The 16,825-nt window shown below is 43.1% G+C and overlaps 1 protein-coding gene across 6 annotated transcripts in view; it reads right to left on the bottom strand.

The window, feature by feature from the left end:
- The window catches only part of CHN2 (chimerin 2), a 322,514-nt gene that overhangs the window by 80,980 nt on the left and 224,709 nt on the right, over positions 1 to 16,825 (bottom strand). The window contains exon 1 of one of the 6 annotated variants that reach the window (XM_035253538.3): positions 6,922 to 7,218. The exons of the other annotated variants lie outside the window; for them this stretch is intronic. Within the exon in view, the coding sequence (XP_035109429.2) occupies positions 6,922 to 7,110 (189 nt within the window). The 5' untranslated portion in view covers positions 7,111 to 7,218. Of the gene's footprint in view, positions 1 to 6,921; positions 7,219 to 16,825 lie in introns of those variants that run through there. 6 annotated transcript variants of the gene reach the window in all.

Consider the following 16,825-nt stretch of genomic DNA (forward strand, 5'->3'; position numbering starts at 1 on the left):
TTCCCAGTTCTATACGTTTCAAATCCCTTTCACTTACAAGACTTTTCTTGACCCCAAAGGCCCTTCTTAGGTTTCCAGACCTTATCGCAATACAACAGAAAGCAACTATGACTTTGTATTCTACTTCTTTGTGCACACATCACTTTTTGCCAAAGTGTAACAACAACAAAAAATCTCTCCCACAACATGTAGCACTGTGCATTTGGCATTATAGGAATATGGTAAGTATTTGCTGACTTAAACACCGAATGGAAGAAATAGCGCTAAATAAAGAACTCCTGCCAGTAAGAGCTGATCTCTCTGGTGGAAAAACTATATCTGTGCAAGAATTCTTTGGTAACCATCTTCTGGAATGTCTTTTTATACACTAGGAGTTACAGAGCTGTCGCCAACGGAGGAATGCCAGAGCTACAGCCTCCCAGTTGTCAGCTCTGGTTCCACACAAACCTTTTTCTTCTGGTTGCAGCAGACAAATTATAGCTCAAGAAAAAAACATAATTATATTCCAAAAGGCCAGGGACAGCTGCTGAAAATACCCTAACGATGAACAAAACGAGAGATAAACCAGGACTACCCATGACGCAGAGCTAGTCCAAAATAATCCAGGGACCATTACAACATGATTTCACATCTGTTGTTCTTTGTTTTCAGTCTAAAACTATTAAATACGGGCCTGCCAGGTACAGTTATATCTATCACATTTCCATACGGGTTTACTAATGATGTTGATTCCTTCCAGAACATACACGTACCCACACTTCCATCATACTTATGGCTTAGTAGGTGAGTACAAAGTAGATTTCTGAGTTGGGATCTTTTAATTGGCCAACCTTGAAAAGTTCCATTTCTTTCTGCAAGAACAGCAGTCAGAGGGGTCCAGTGGAACAGCCTCCTAAGAACCCACACATGTACCCACCATGCCCAGTAAGTGTGAAGCCTTCTTAGGATGGTATCAGTCAAAACAGAATTCCTGCTCTTTGCATGCCTACCCTATGGGCAGTGAGCTAGGGAGCAAGGGTGAAGTAAGAGGGAAGAAGCTGATCTTACCCCCTGCCAGGCAGCAGGCGCCCTCCCCAAGTTAGCCGTGGCTGGCAGAGGAGACATTTAACTCTATATCCAGTTCTGATTTTCTAGTATTCAGGACTAGCAATTCTAACTGTCAAAATAAGCCTGTGTTTTGATATTGAAAGTGATGGTAGGGCCTTCTATTAGCTACAAGTGGCTAGAAAATCGGGGGGCATGACAGTGCATTTATCCCAGGAGCCGGGGGATACTTCCCTGTATGTAAGGATTTTAATTGGACGGTTGCACTTTGATCATATTCTGTGAATCGTGGGTGTGCCCTATACCAGGTACACTTACTGGGTGGCCTTGGGGGCAGAATCTCTTGATTCTCTGCCTCACAGCTACTCTCCCTTTCTTCTGAGTCCTGCCAGCAGGACCCTGACTGGGCTTAGGCAGTAACATGCAAGGATCCCAGGAATTGACTAAGAATGGTCTGAGCCAATTATGGCTCTGTGTTCACTTTGTCAATGACTGGCCTATAGGAAGGAGGGCATGGGACAGAGCAGGGGTCAGCGAGGGAACGTCTGCTGGGGAGAGGCTTTCTCCTGTAAAGGGAAGGATGAAGAAGTTTCTTCTTTTGCAATCACCTTTGGACATTGTCACGTGATAACTCTGTTAAGTTAAGTTTGGCCTAAAGGTTCTCATCTCCATACATAGTAACCACAACTTACTCTGATGTGTTAACAGACTTCTTGATGTGTAAACTACTTTCGTCGCTGAGCCTCAGCCAACTAAAGGTGGCCAATTGTTTAAAGCAGGCTCAAAACACACCAGGGTGCAGCTGTAACCAATCCAGCTGTTTCTATACCTCACTTCCATTTTCTGTGGGTCACTTTCCTTTTGCTGTCTATAAATGTTATCTGCCATGTGACAGCCCTGAGTCACTCAGAACCTATTCTGGTTCTAGGGGCTGCTCGATTCTAGAATCATTCTTTGCTCAACTAAACTCTGTTAAATTTAATTTGTCTAAAGCTTTTAACACCTGTGATGGAACAGCAATCTTACTGTGCACTTGTCGACCAAATCGAGGGGGCAGGCCACATGGTGAGGCTGTCAGAGGGACAATAAAAAGAGCCTGGGTCCGTGACAAAACCCTCAGCTTCAACACATCCTGAAACCACCACTTCTTAGCCTTTCAGTTCAGGAAACAACAAATGCCCTGCATGGTTTAAATCTTTCAGCTGGACTCTGTTACTCAACAAATATTTGCTACCTTTAAACTCTAAGAAAATATTAAACGATATATCCTATGTAAAGTGTGTTTCTTTCTAAGTGCAATAGAAATGGCTCCCTAAAGGGGAGCATCCTAAAGTGGATTTACCTTTCCTCCTTGGAACAGTGTGCTATGTTCTTTATAGAGGTCTCATACTGCCAATTAATTATAACACCAACAGCATATGAAAGCGAAGATATAGCTATGAAGCTTAATTAGCTATATGCTAATTACACATGAGTTCCTAGTATTTATAACAAGGTCCATGGATAGCACAAAAGTACACCATACAGTTAGGTACATTTCCAAATGTACATGCAATATCAACATCTAAAATGAATCTAGTCACAACAAATTTCAAAATCAAATTTTTACCTTACAATTTTATCTAAGTCTGTACATTCAAATCCTGCTCTCAAAGCTTTAGTATAAAACTCAATCACATATTCCAGGAAACTGAACTCTTCTTTTTAAATTACACTTTAAGTTCTGGGGTACATATGTAGATCTTGCAGGATTGTTACATAGGTATACACACGCCATGGTGATTCGCTGCCTCCATCCCCCATCACCTACAGTAGATATTTCTCCTAATGCTATCCCTCCCCAGCCTCCCCACCCCCTGCTATTGCTTCCATAGCCCCTCACCCCCAACAGACCCCAGTGTGTGATGTTCCCTTCCCCGTGCCCATGTGTTCTCATTGTTCAGTGCCCACTTATGAGTGAGAACATGCAGTGTTTGGTTTTCTGTTCTGGTGTCAGGAAACTGAACCTTGAACACATATTCCAGGGAACTGAACCTTGAAGTATGGGTGTGTGTGTGTGTAACTCATACTTTGTTCCAAAAAGTGTAAGATGGGCAACCCGTGATGTTGCTTATCAAAGGCCCTCAATTTCTCAACTTATAAAGTAGATTTTATATCATTGGTATCAGATACCAAAGCAAACCAAAAACAAAATAAAACAAACAGCCTCTAAATTTTGCTCCCGCCATCCCTTACTGTTAGTTGCAAAAGAGATCAGAAATATTTCACTCTTACTGCAATATCGCCTGATTCTAACTGATATATCTTCTTTTACTTCTTTGGCCAAATGCATAGTTATTTCAGATAAGTGTCTGCCAGCTTCCAAACGACTAAGGCAAAAACCAGGCTCATTTGAAAATGTTCTGAAGCGGTCTGAGTATATTTAACCACATGTTATTGCTCTTGGAGAACACTGAACAAAATACTTGGGATACGCATTGGGCAAGAGGCAACAAACCCTTGAAAACAGTCAACTACGGTAAAGACCGGCAGGTGGTGACCCAGCCATTGCTGCTTTCTCTTGAGCAGTTGCCACTTACAGTCCCCACTCAATGAAAATGCAAGTGGAAATGACGTGCCGCTTCCAGGACTGGCGCATAGAAACCTCCCCGATGTGGCCCCGGGAGACTCATTTTCCAGCTGACCGGAAAAGCCTCTCTGGATGACATCACTGCATCTCCAACTCTGGTCTCAGAACATCTTTATATTCTTTATTTAAAACCCCAAAAAGCTTTTGCTTCTGTGGGTTGCATCTGTTGATATTTACCAAGAAAACTTTAGAATACTAATACATTAAAAACATAAAAATATAAATTTTATAGGCCCCACATGCCAATATAGGTAGTTGTTTTAAAGAAAATTAACCATATTGGCTCAAAAAAAAAAAAATGACAAAAGTAGCATTATGTCACACTTTTGCAACTCTCTTGGTATCTAACTTGATAGAAGACAGTTGGATTCTCACATCTGGTTTTATATTTCACTTGTTATGCTGTGTTGGTTGAAGAATATGAAAAGCAATCGAGGCTTTTGCAGAGACACAGTTGGAAAAGGAGGACCTTGTGGAAATGGTCTGAATTTGAAATGGTCTCAGGGAACCCAGGGTTCTTGGATCTACTTTGAGACCCAGTGATTCAAAGAGAGAGTCACAGGATGTTAGGAGTCTGGGTTCCTAAATGACCACAAACAACACAGCCCAATCAGAAGCACCCGCTTTGGACCATGATGCAAGTGGGAAATGACCTTGGACTGTACTAAGCCGCTCAGATTTGGGAATGTGTATGTTACAGCACCCGGCATCGTTCTTAAAACACTTACTCATGTGGTGGTAACTCTGCGCCAGGTCTGTTTAAGCACTCTACTAAGTTTCCTCATTCACTCCTGCCAACAATCCTGCCAAGTACTTGCTTTTATAGTCCCCATTTTAGAGATGAGGAAACTGAGGCACAGAGAGATTCAGTGAATTATCTGAAGTCATACAATGAGTAAATGAATCTAGCCAGCACCAGAGTTTGTGCTCCCAATTACTTCGCTGTGCTGCCTATAACCTTACCCAGATATTTCTCATCACCGCCTTGCACCGCCTACTCCAAACATGTTACATACATGTGAATAAAAAACATACACTTGCACTAATGACTCGCTTGCTCAACAGATAGATGAGTTGCAACAATCTTTTGATTGGAGTTGGTAGGGGATAAATAGGAGAAAAGCGGTTTCCAAAGACTATGGAAGCGAGGTAGCAGAGCGGTCAATGGATGTGGTTGGCAGAATTTCAGATTTCCTCTATGCCACCTGAGTTTACTCCCCTGTCATGTCACGTGACATTATGTTACATGATTATGCTATAGAGTAAAAGGGATTTTGCAGATGTAATTGGTCCACCTAAAGATAGGAGACGATCTAGGTGGGCAATCATGAATCCTTTATTATTTATTGATTTTGAGACAGAGTCTTACTTTGCTAATACCCAGGATAGCGCTGCAGTGGCATGTTCTCAGCTCACTGCAACCTCTGCCTCCCAGGTTCAAGAGATTTTTGTGCCTCAGCCTCCCGAGTAATTGAGATTATAGGCAGGTGTATCAAACTCAACTAATTTTTATATTTTTAGTAGAGACAGGGCTTCCCCAGGTTGGCCAGGCTGGTCTCAAACTCCTGGCCTCAACTGATCCACCAGCCTCGGCCTCCCAAAGCACTGGGATTATAGGCATGAGCCACCCCACCCAGCCAGATAATCAAGAATCCTTTAAAAATACAGTGTTTTTTCCAGCTGAGGGTAGAAAGAGAAGTCAGAGAGATTCAGAGTGTGAGAAAGACTTGACACTGGGAGATGGATGTGATGACGGAGGGACCATATGAGAAGGAAGATGGGGAGCCACTGACAGCAAAACCAGTCCCCAGCAGCCAGCCAGTGAGGAAGTAAGGAGCTCAGATCTACAAATGCAAGGAGCTGAATCCAGCCAATATCCTGAATGAGATTGGAAGTACATTCCTCCCCAGAGCCCTCTGATAAGAGTCCAGCCTCGTCCATGCCTAATTGGGCCTTGTGATACTTCGAGTGGAGAACCTGGCTAAGTGTTGGACTTCTGACCTGCAGAACTGAGTGAATACCCAAGTGATGCTTTAAACTGCTAAGTTTATGGTAATTTGTTACACAGCAATAGAAAACTAGTAGTGAAGGTAATTCCAGAGAGACTGGATATGTCTCATGACATTTGCTTAAGTAAGAATGCCTTTGCTAGGGTTAAAGGTCACGGAGGAAATTGAGGGACAGTTGTCACTACTTCAAGCAACTAATGGCAAATAACCCTAAACACCAGCAAGTTCTCCTACACAAATAAAAATAAATATATAAAAAAACTCCAAACCACACGTTTTCTTATAAATATTTCCACTTTACCACTGACAACTTTAAACTAGTAGTCCATAAAGAAACCACAGAAAAGGTAACATATTTCTGAAGGCAACATTTTTGATGAAAAATCCCAAAGTCCTTCAATCCATGAACCTCTCGTGCAGTCCAATTTTTTTTTTTTGAGGCAGAGACTTGCTCTGTCACCCAGGCTGGAGTGTAATGGCAGGATCTCAGCTCACTGCAGCCTCTGCCTCCTGGGCTTAAGCAATTCTCCTACCTCAGCCTCCCAAGTAGCTGGGATTACAGGCATGTACCACCATGCCCAGCTAATTTTTGTAATGTTAGTAGAGACAGGGTTTTACCATGTTGGCCAGGCTGGTTTTGAACTCCTGACCTCATGATTAGCCCACCTCGGCCTCCCAAAGTGCTGGCATTACAGGCATGAGTCACTACACCTGGCCCACAGTCCACTTTTAAAAAGAAATTCTGGGAAGTCCTAAGAGTTAAACACCACATTCATGCTCACACCCTGTAAGATACATGCAGCAGATTCTCAGGGTTTTACTTGTTTTATGTCAGTACAAATTAATTTATTTCAAGGGAGACATATACGTGTATTTGAAAGTAAATTATATCAGTATAATCATTTTTTTAATACAGTATTGCTCTTCCTTTAAAACAATCATAGCCTACTTAAACTATAAGAAGTTTAAAAAGTAAGATTAAACCAGGGGAAAAGTCAGAATACCCACTCAAATATCCTACTTCTGCTACTGTTATGTCTAAAGTTCCTAGAAGCTAATGAAGATTCTTAGAATCCATAAGATATGTGGAAATCAGTTTCTGAAAAGAGGAATTCTTCCCAGGACTCATAGAGAAGTCTCTTTTATGGACTGTGATACTCAGTATAGACTAGGGCATACTGCAGTGTCAAAAGATCCCAAAACCTGAGTTACTCATTTCTACAAAAATCTGCATCTCACTCGTGCTCCATGTCCTCTTTTCCTTAGCTGGGGGTCTGCTCCTGGTCTCCTCCCTCTGGGACTCAGCTGGAGGCAGCCACCATCTTGGATGATGCTGGTTGTGGTAGTGGGAGGAGAAGACAGCTCTGGACGTCTTGCACAGGCAGACAATGCGCTCATCTGGAAATGTTGTGTAACATTTCCCATCATATTTTACTGGTCTGAAGTGCCATATGGCCTCACCCAACCACAGGGAGCTGGGTCTTGCATCTTAACATTGCTGGAAGGAGAACCAATGAGTGAGATCTCTCAACCAACACCAATGGCTGTCACAGAGATGGTTGTTAAGGGTATGAACACTCTACATCACAATCAACAGTGGATGAGTCACCACACCCACTGCTTGTCAAATGTCTTGATGCAGGTACAAAGCACCTTGCCGAAGTACTTTCAGGTAAATACTATAGTAGGTGGGGCCAGAATCACAAGCCCCAGGATGCAGCTTTGTCAGCCTTGATTAATGTAAAGACAAAAGCCTCCAGGAATAGGCCTCCAGGAACCAGGGGGTAAGGGAGGTGAGGGAGGGTGGCTGTCTGACCAGACTGTGCTGAGCTGCAAAGCACCTGCCCCATCTGAAGGCAGCGGGGTAGAGGAAGCAGTACTTACTTTGATTAAATTGGTTGCCATATGAGGCTGTGAACTTTGACCTACCAGGTACTTTAAAAATACATATATATATATAGAGAGAAACTAGAAATCCAAATGTTTGTAAAATCTCTAAAATTAAAAATATTTTTAAAAACAATATACGAACCAGTCAAAACATGTCTGTCAGCCAGACGTGCCTGTGCGTTGCCAATTCGCGGAGAAAGTCTGAGTTGCTGATTATTTACAGAGTCAATGGCTGTGACATTCAACTGAGCAGAAAGTAGTGTTGATGTTCCCTCGGGGAGGCCACTGCAAGAGGGATCTCACCTAACTCCAACGGGGAAAATAAAAGCAAATGCCTTCTCGTTTATGGCCCTCATGTTGAAATCACTGCTGACGATGTCTTGGTTCTATAGGGACCAAATTCCTATTAAAAAACTGGGGAGATCAAAAGTTTTCCCTGTGTGTTTCTCTACTGTGTCCCCAGCATCATGAACAAGCCCGTAAATGGAAGGTACTCGATAGAGATATGTTAAGGCAAAGTGGGAGGTCGCATGCAACTCATTTAAAACCCATTTCTGCAGAAGAGCGTGTCTGAGGGCCTTTACATCACCCGGAGACACCAAAAAATAATTTCTTCTTTAGGACATTCTGCACAACTCTAAATCACTTATTTTGAACAGAACCTTCAGTGCTGAACAATGGAAGTCTACCTTAGTCGGGTTTTTTTGCCCTATAAAACAATTTCTATAGTGGCAAATTAGGCAGCCTCATGTTGTCCCCAAGTGGCCCAGCATGATTGGGAGGTAAAAGAATGGTCCTTCGCATGCAAGGATGTGGCACTGAGAGGTAGCTGCCAGGTACGACCTGGCATTTGAGCCAAAAAGGATGCAGCTACAAATAGGGCATGGACTACAAACCAGCCTGCAGCCAGGATACGGGATGTCTAGTGGATCCTAGCACAGAAATGGCAACCCCTGAAGTCCTGTGGAAAAGAGATATCACCCCAGCAGGACGTGGGGACTGAATTTACTCTAAATTGACAAAGACTATGGCACTGCCATTAGGCAGAACGGAAGCTTGAGATGGAAATTTAAATGAATTAAAAAGCAAGGAGAGTGGCTACTTTCCACTTCAAGTATTAGCCTTAGATTTCTTCCTTCCAGTTCTATGGGCCAGGTTTTCTGGGAAGCAGATTCCAGAACCAGTGGCATGCGCAGGAAGTGGGACTGGGCAGGGGGAGGTGTGGCAGGGCAGTCTCAACAAAAACCCCAGCTGACCCCAGGGAATGCTGAAGTGCAGCTAGTCCTTCAGACTTGTCCCATATTGGGGCAAAGGAGCTGAGCTTTCATACCCTCAGGTTACACAGTCATTGGATGTGGGCTTTGGACAACGCAGCTGCCTTCAGCTGGGGGCTTCTGCCCACAGCCTGCCCAGCTGCTGGGGGAAGGAGCCTTCGGTCCTGTCAGGAAAACCATGCATTCCAGCATCCACTGATTGTCAGGGGAGACAAGTCTGGCCATCACTGGGTTGGGACATAAGCATGAAATAAATGTCCCTGTCATTTCCTTCTTTTCTCCACCCTAGGTGCTAACATGCTATGAATCTGAGAAATGAAGGCATTTCATTCATGTTCCTAATTCAGTTGAAATCTTTTCTATAGTATTTCATATAACGCTTTGATAGGCAAGGTTTGCTATGAACAGGCCAAGCCAAAGGCAGCCTGAAGAAGAAAGCAGAATTAACAAGTCAAGTATGTAGAAAGGAACTGTAGCAATGGAAGTTACGAAGCACACCTCTAAATGGAGAAGCCTTTTCTCTATTTTCCATTTGCATTTGCCCCACTTCTCCCAAAGTGTGTTCCTCAGAACATTAGTCTGAGAGATGTCCAGCACTGAAAGCTTTTCGTGGGCAGATAAAAGTGGGCACTGCTTAGCCTCCAGCCCCTCTGGGAGATTTCTGGGGTATGCTAGCCCACTGAGAAGTCCTACGAAAAAGAAACCTGGTTAGCTTTGTAAGATGCGAATTCATCTGACCGCAGGTGATAGCTCTGACACCTCCTGGAAATACTACATGATTCCAAAGAGTTTACCTATATAAAGCAAGCAGTTTACTAATTTGTTTTGCTTTTCTAAGTAAACACTCCTTCCCTGAAAACATCAGCAACTGCTTCTCTAAGTATATATACATTTACTTTGTGAAGGAAAATCTCAGCTGTGGCTACTCTGCTCAGAGAGCAGCCAGGAAGACAGGCCATCTATTAGACCTGAAAATGACTTTAAATTTTGACCTTGACCATGTAGGAAACATAAAAGACTTTATTCTTTAACCAAGATTCTGAAACTGCCTTTGAAACTAGTAGTGCACCAGTGGCTGGAATTGACAGCACACTTTTCAGGGGCGTGTGCACCTGTATGTACTTGACATCTATCCGGTCATTCAAAAGGGCTGCTTAAAGCTCAGGCTGAAAGAGGTTCCACACCTAACCTTTCATCTTGCTTTTAAAAACCAGATCCATTATAATAGAAAGTGCTAAAATCATGCTTAAAACTAACACATGCAACCCCAAAGAGAAAGTCATTAAAAAAAATCTTTACTTAAAAATCTAACAAATATGTGAATTCCGACCATGTATATACTTGCTAATTTAAACAAAATTGAGTATGAATATTTCAAAGGAGAACTCTACACATTTTTCTATTATAGTAGAAAAGTTTATGTCCATATGTGGCATAAAAATACACCCATATTCAGTAATTTTCATGTTAATAGTCACCAAATATATGACTGGAAGCTCTGTGTGTAGCTTGCATGACAGAATTTTAGCAGAAAACGCTCTCTGCTTTTCCAAAGTCCCTTAAATCTTCTCCTCTGAGAGAAAAGATGAGAATACAGGCTGTTATTCAAACAGCTTTATAATGTGACTATGGCAAGGATGAGGGGAGCTCTCACACAAACCATCAGCCAACACCTTTCTGTGTGAGTTATATTCATAGGCACATGGCTTCCTACATGGACATTCACATACATTCTATCCACAGACATTTATGAGCCCTTCTCTCATTTTCTCCTCAAACAGCCATTCTTAATTTTCAGCTCACCTTCTCTGAGCTAGAATTTTCCCGCCAAAAGAAGTCATAGGATGAATCTCCACTTCAGAGATGAAGAAACGAAGCAGGAGTAGGTGCCATCATCGAGGAACGTTGCTTGTCCCAATAGTCACTTCTCTTATGTGTGGATTTCACCATGTTGGCCAATCTGGTCTTAAACTCCTGATCTCATGATCCACCCGCCTCAGCCTACCAAAGTGCTGGGATTACAGGCATGAGCCACTGTGCCCGGCCTGTTCCCAGAACTTTTTATCACCTCTGCCTTGACTTTTACTTCCTTCCAGAGCCATTTCCCCGATGACAGCTCTCAGAGGCACTAAAATAGCCCAAAGACAGGAAATGGGGGGTAATTTTTAATTTGGGGAGTCTGCCCTTGGATAGACTGAAGATCTGAAGATCTGAAGAATCAGGAGGGCTGACTCTGCTGTGGACTCTCAGGCTGGCTTCAGATCAACTTTTGGTGCTGGGCAAGAGAAATGAACTTGAGTTGACCTTCATTGAAAGTACAAGAAAGTTGTTGATACCATTTGCTTCTCTAGTTTGAGTTTTTCTTTCTAAATTTTATTTTTTAGCTGTAGTTTAAAAACCCATATAGCAACTCATGCTGGTTCCTGTAATCCTAGCACTTTGGGAGGCCAAGGCAGGTGGATCACCTGAGGTCTGGAATTCAAGATCAGTCTGGCCAACGTGGCAAAAACTTGTCTCTACCAAAAATACAAAAATTAGATGGTGGGTGCCTATAATCTCAGCTACTCTGGAAGCTGAGGCAGAAGAACTGCTTGAACCCAGGAGGTGGGGGTTGCAGTGAGCCAAGATCACACCACTGCACTCCAGCCTGGGCAAAAGAGCGAAACTCTTTCTCAGAAAAAAAAAAATCCCATATAATCTAGAATTTATCATCTTAACTGTTTTAAGTGTACAGTTCAGTAGTGTTAAGCATATTCACATTGCTGTGTAACTGATCTCCAGAACTTTTTCATCTTGCAAAACTAAAACTTGAACAACAATTGCCCATTTCCTTCCCCTCGGCCCCTGACAACCATTCTGCATTCCGCATTCGGTTGCTGTGAATTTGACTGCTTTAGATGTCTCCTATTAAGACAGTATTTGTCCTTCTGTGTGACTGACGTATTTCACTTAGCATCATGTCCTCAAAGTTCATCCACGTTTTGCACGGGACAGGGTTTCCTTCCTTCTGAAAGCTAAAGCACGTTCCCCTGCGTGTCTAGACCACATTTTCTTTCTTCATTCATCCCTCCATACACTCTTGGGTTGCTTCTACCTCTTGGCTATTAATACTGCTATGAACGTGGGCATACAAATTTCTCTTCCAGATCCTGCTTCCAATTCTTTTGGATCTATACCCAGAAGTGGAATAGTTAGATCATATGGTGATTCTATTTTTGTTTTTTTGAAGAACTGCCGTACTGTTTTCCACGGCAGCTGCACGTTTTCTCAGCAGCAGTGTACCAGGGTTCCAACTGCTCCGCATCCACACCAACACTTGTTACTTTCTTTTTTTTTTTTAAACTGTAGCTATCCTAATAGGTGTAGTTTTCATTTGCATTCCCTTAATGATGAATGCTGTCGAGCATCTTTTCATATGCTTTTTGGCCATTTGTGTATAATCTTTGGACAAATGTCCAGACAAGTCCTTTGCCCATTTTTAAATTGGGTTATTTATTTTTTGTTGTGGTTGCTGTTGAGTTGTAGGAGTTTCTAAAACCATATTATGGATATTGAGCCCTTAGAAGATACAGGATTTGCAATATTTTGTCCCGTCCCATAGGTTGCCTTTCACTTTGTTGATTACATCCTTTGATGCGTAGAACATTTTAAGTTTGACATAGTCCTGTTGGTATTTGCTTTTGTTACCTGTGCTCTTGGTGTAAGAAATCACTGCCAACCTCAGTGTCATGAAGCTTTCCCCTATATTTTCTTCTAGGAGTTTTATCATTTTAGGTTTTATGTTTAGGTATTTAATACATTTAATGTTAGTGTTTATATTTGGTGTAAAGTAAGAGTCCAAATTCATTCTTTTGCATGTGAATATCTAGTACTCCCAATACCTCTAGACTGAGTTTTAATCCCGCAGCAGGTTCAGAACACTGTGCTGGTTGTAAATTGTTGGTGATTACTTCTAACTATCTAACAATTAAGCACAGCCTTGAGATATCTACCCTAGAAAGCCAACCCTGAGTTCACTAGAAACTATACACAGGCACACCCAAGACTGGCCAAACAGTCGTCTGTTCTCAGGAAATTTACAAAAAGAACTGCTACCTTGTGCCCAATGCATACTGGTATGCTGAGATGTCATCCTGACTGACCCTTCAAAATCCAGGATTTCAGTTCATAGCAGTCCCTCCCATGGGCTTATTAATGAATATTCATGTTGCTGAGTTTGGCCAAGCACGAGGCTAGACTGGCAGAGCTACTGGGTACACAGAGTGCTAATCTGCACATCCTGCGGTTGACAAACTTGTTTAAAAATACTTGTGTTTTAAACACTTAAATTAGACAAGCCAAAGAAAACAGCACCATCCTGGCAGGTCGGGTAGTTCTGTGTTCCAAAATCGAGGGAGAAGACCACGAGTCCTGGTCTTTCCACCCTCCATCAAGAAGCCTTAATGAGCTTAGCCCCTGGACAGAGGGAAACTGAGGGAAGAAGTGGTGAGGCCGTGGCCCAGGACACAACACACAAAGAGGTGTATGCCGTCACTAAACCCAGAGGGCAATCGGATAAGCCATGCTTCAGATTAAAAATAATAATAATAATTCATTCTCTGGACATCCACTCTTAACATATGGGCTTGTGTTTGCTAGACTCAGCTAACTATGGAATTAGGATTTCTTTAAAGCATCCCAATAAAGAACCTACCACTTCCCACTCAAATAGCAATTTCTAGAAATCGCAATTCTCCTGCAAGCCCCTGAGCAACTTTTCTGAAAATACCAAGGACTCCTGTTGGCATCCTAGCCCCTCCCTGTGCTTCCTCACCAGGTTCCCGCAGCTTCTGTTCTTGCTCCCTCCTTGGGTGTTTGCCTGGCTTAGCTCCCCTTCTGCTCTGAAACATCCCATCTGAGGGAAAAATGCATGAAACATAGGAACGTGAGGACTTCCACGAAAGGACAAACTGCTGCCTCTGAGTCTGCCCGACCTGGAGGCTCATTTTGTTTTGGAAATAACAAAACCAACGGGGCAGTCTAGCAATCCTTCATCTCTCCACTTGGCTCAGGGGACTATATGGATTTTCTGGCACTTGAGTTATCTGCCAAGAAGGTGTGCTATTCTCATACAGATTCTTTAGAAGTGGCTCTCCAGCCTCACATGTGCTTGTCCTAAGAGCTGCCATCTTCAAGCCACACCCCTGGCATGGGTCTTCACTATGAAGCTCTGGGGCACATGCTCAGGTTCATGGTTCTCTCAGGCAGGGGCCTTTCTGTGGTCCCATCTAGAATACTCCACTAGTATTTTTGCCTTATTTTTTAAAGAGGACCTTCCAGAGCATATAAACTTCAAGCTCAGTATCCACTCTTGGTGCCCTGTATTCTAAAACTAGAAACTGTGTTATCTTGCCAGGATTCATATACATTTGTATTAAATAGATATTAATTTGAACTATATGAAATTACCTGATTTTGTAGATCAAAAACTATCAGGTATCAACATTTGCAAATGGTTCAACCTAAATAACTTCCAGATTTTCTACCTAATGGATCTTTCTCTACTTTTAAAAGTTACAGCAAAAAATGTCACAAAGGCAATGAGCAACCTGGGAAAGTCCTTCCTTCCTCCCTCTTTTATTGTTTTCTTTTCTTCCTTCCTTTCCTCAATAAACACTGATGAAGTGCCTTGGAAATCCAAAAGCCCATTTACGGCAGCAAGTCCTGTGGGGTCACAGGTTGAGTGAGGAGCAGCTGGGGCCCTGGCAGGGGAGTGCGCAGGAGAGGACCAGCTGCAGGGGAAGCAAGTGTTCCGAAGAAGGTGCAGCTGAGATGCTACATGGAAGCGTGCAAAGGAAGGAAAGGAGGCTTCGGAGAGCTCCAGCCACAGAGCCACTGGCCCTGAAGTCCATGCTCTAACCACTGTGCAGCCCCTCCTCTGCAGAGAAGATGCCTGCAGGGGCCAGCGAGGAGTTCCACAAAAGGAGAAACTGTTGCATCAAAGCAATGACTATTTAGAGAACACGTAACGTGTAGTTTGCTTATATTCTGGGAGAGTCAGTATAAAGATGCTGGAAATATACATATATCTATACACACGCATACATATACTTGATACGATTACACGTTACACATAGTTCATCACTGTCATTTAGCCTTAGTTCTCCAGTTGCCGTATATACTGAACTGTGCTACTATAGAGCGTGGACCAGCAGTTTCAAACCATGGTTCCCGGACCAGCAACATCAGCCTCTCCTGGGAAGCTGGGCTGCTGGTCACACATTCTGTACTACATGGGAGAGGACCTGGAACTCTGTGTCCTAACAGGATTCTCGTGGATGCTAAAACTTGAGAACTACTGGAGTTGAGCCAACATGATTAGCAGCCTAAACACTGCTGCCCTTTCCCACCTTATTTTAAGCTGTATACTCTCACCGAGTTGGAAGAAAACCTTTGCTCTCCTAAGTAATAACATTTCCATTTCAATACCCTTTACACTATTTAATTAGTGGGTAACTTTTTCATAGGTATTAAAGGTTAGGATTTGTGAAGTCCAGGCTAATGAGTATTTTTTATTTTATTATCCAATTCAACATAGATAATATTTAAAGTCCACAGCTTTTCTAAAAAAGGCATATATTACGGTTCTGTCTTTGCAGGTAGGAGGTGAAATGAAGAAAGAATGCAAACACATTAATTCATTCAACAAACACTTATTCCAAGTCTATGTTTAAGGAAAATGGCAGAAGGCTTTGGAGAATGGAACGCTGTGTCTTGAACACAGAAGCCCTGTAGGTTAACCCAGCTCTGTGGGGCCTCATCTATCCACTCCCCACCCTCATCTCCCAACCCCGTGAAATAATGGGCTTCCTGTTTTCTTCCATTCCTCTCCCCAAACCCAGTAAAACTTATGAAAAGCAATTTAACCAACTTAGGCCTTCAAAATTTACAAGACTAAGACATAATTAGCTTTAGTAATAGTGTCATCATTTAAAAATGGAAAAGGCAGGCTGGGCACAGTGGTGGCTCATGCCTATAATCCCAGCACTTTGGGAGGCCGATCACGAGGTCAGGAGTTTGAGACCAGCCTGACCAACATGGTGAAACCCCATCTCTACTAAAAATACAAAAATTAGTGGGGTGTGGTAGCATGTGCCTGTAATCTCAGGTACTCTGGAGACTGAGGCAGGAGACTCGCTTGAACCTGGATGGCGGAAGTTGCAGTGAGCGAAGATCATACCACTGCATTCCAGCCTGAGTGACAGAGCAAGACTCCATCTCAAAACAAAAAAAAAAAGGAAAACTTGCCTACAGCAACTGGGTTTTGAAAGCAAAAATGCAGATGTCTCAATGTCACTGCCTTAACGTCCCTGGGCCCCAGTTTCTATCCTCTCCAGTCCTTCTTCCACCCTGCCACCAATGTAGCCTTCTAAAAATCACACTGCTGCCAGCTCCTTAAGCCGTTTGGGCATAAGGTCCATGCTCTGGAGACATTTTATGTGGCCCTTCCCAAGCCCGCCCATCTCCAGCCTCCCCTCTCCCACCTGGTCATCTCCCTCCTTGGAGATGACCCCTCCCTCCTTCCCTCTCTCCTTCCCCTCTGCCAACTGAGGCTGGCCCAGCTGCTCCCTTCCTTAGAAAGACCTTCTCTGCCAGGCGTGGACGATTTTTTTGTTTGCTTGTTTTGTAGGACTCCATTGGGGCCTTTTGGCTACAGGAAACAGAAGCTTCACCCAAAATAGCATAGAACAAAGAGAAAGAGAAATGTACCAGCATAGAAAACCAAGGTGGGAACTCCCCACATGGGTCTCTCTAGAACGAAGCTCTCGGTTGACATTCTCCATCTCTACCATGGGCTTTCTTCCATGGCTTCATTCTCTGATGTCTGACTCCCCAAGTACCAGTTGGGTGGCCCCTCTCGCTCAGTGTTTATGTTCTGTGCCTTAGCAAGCCCAGGTGGAAAGAGTTCACTTCTGTCTTAATGCTTCCAGCAAAGACCC

Source organism: Callithrix jacchus, chromosome 11 (assembly GCF_049354715.1).
Source record: "Callithrix jacchus isolate 240 chromosome 11, calJac240_pri, whole genome shotgun sequence".
In the NCBI taxonomy this organism is placed as follows: Eukaryota; Metazoa; Chordata; class Mammalia; order Primates; family Cebidae; genus Callithrix; species Callithrix jacchus.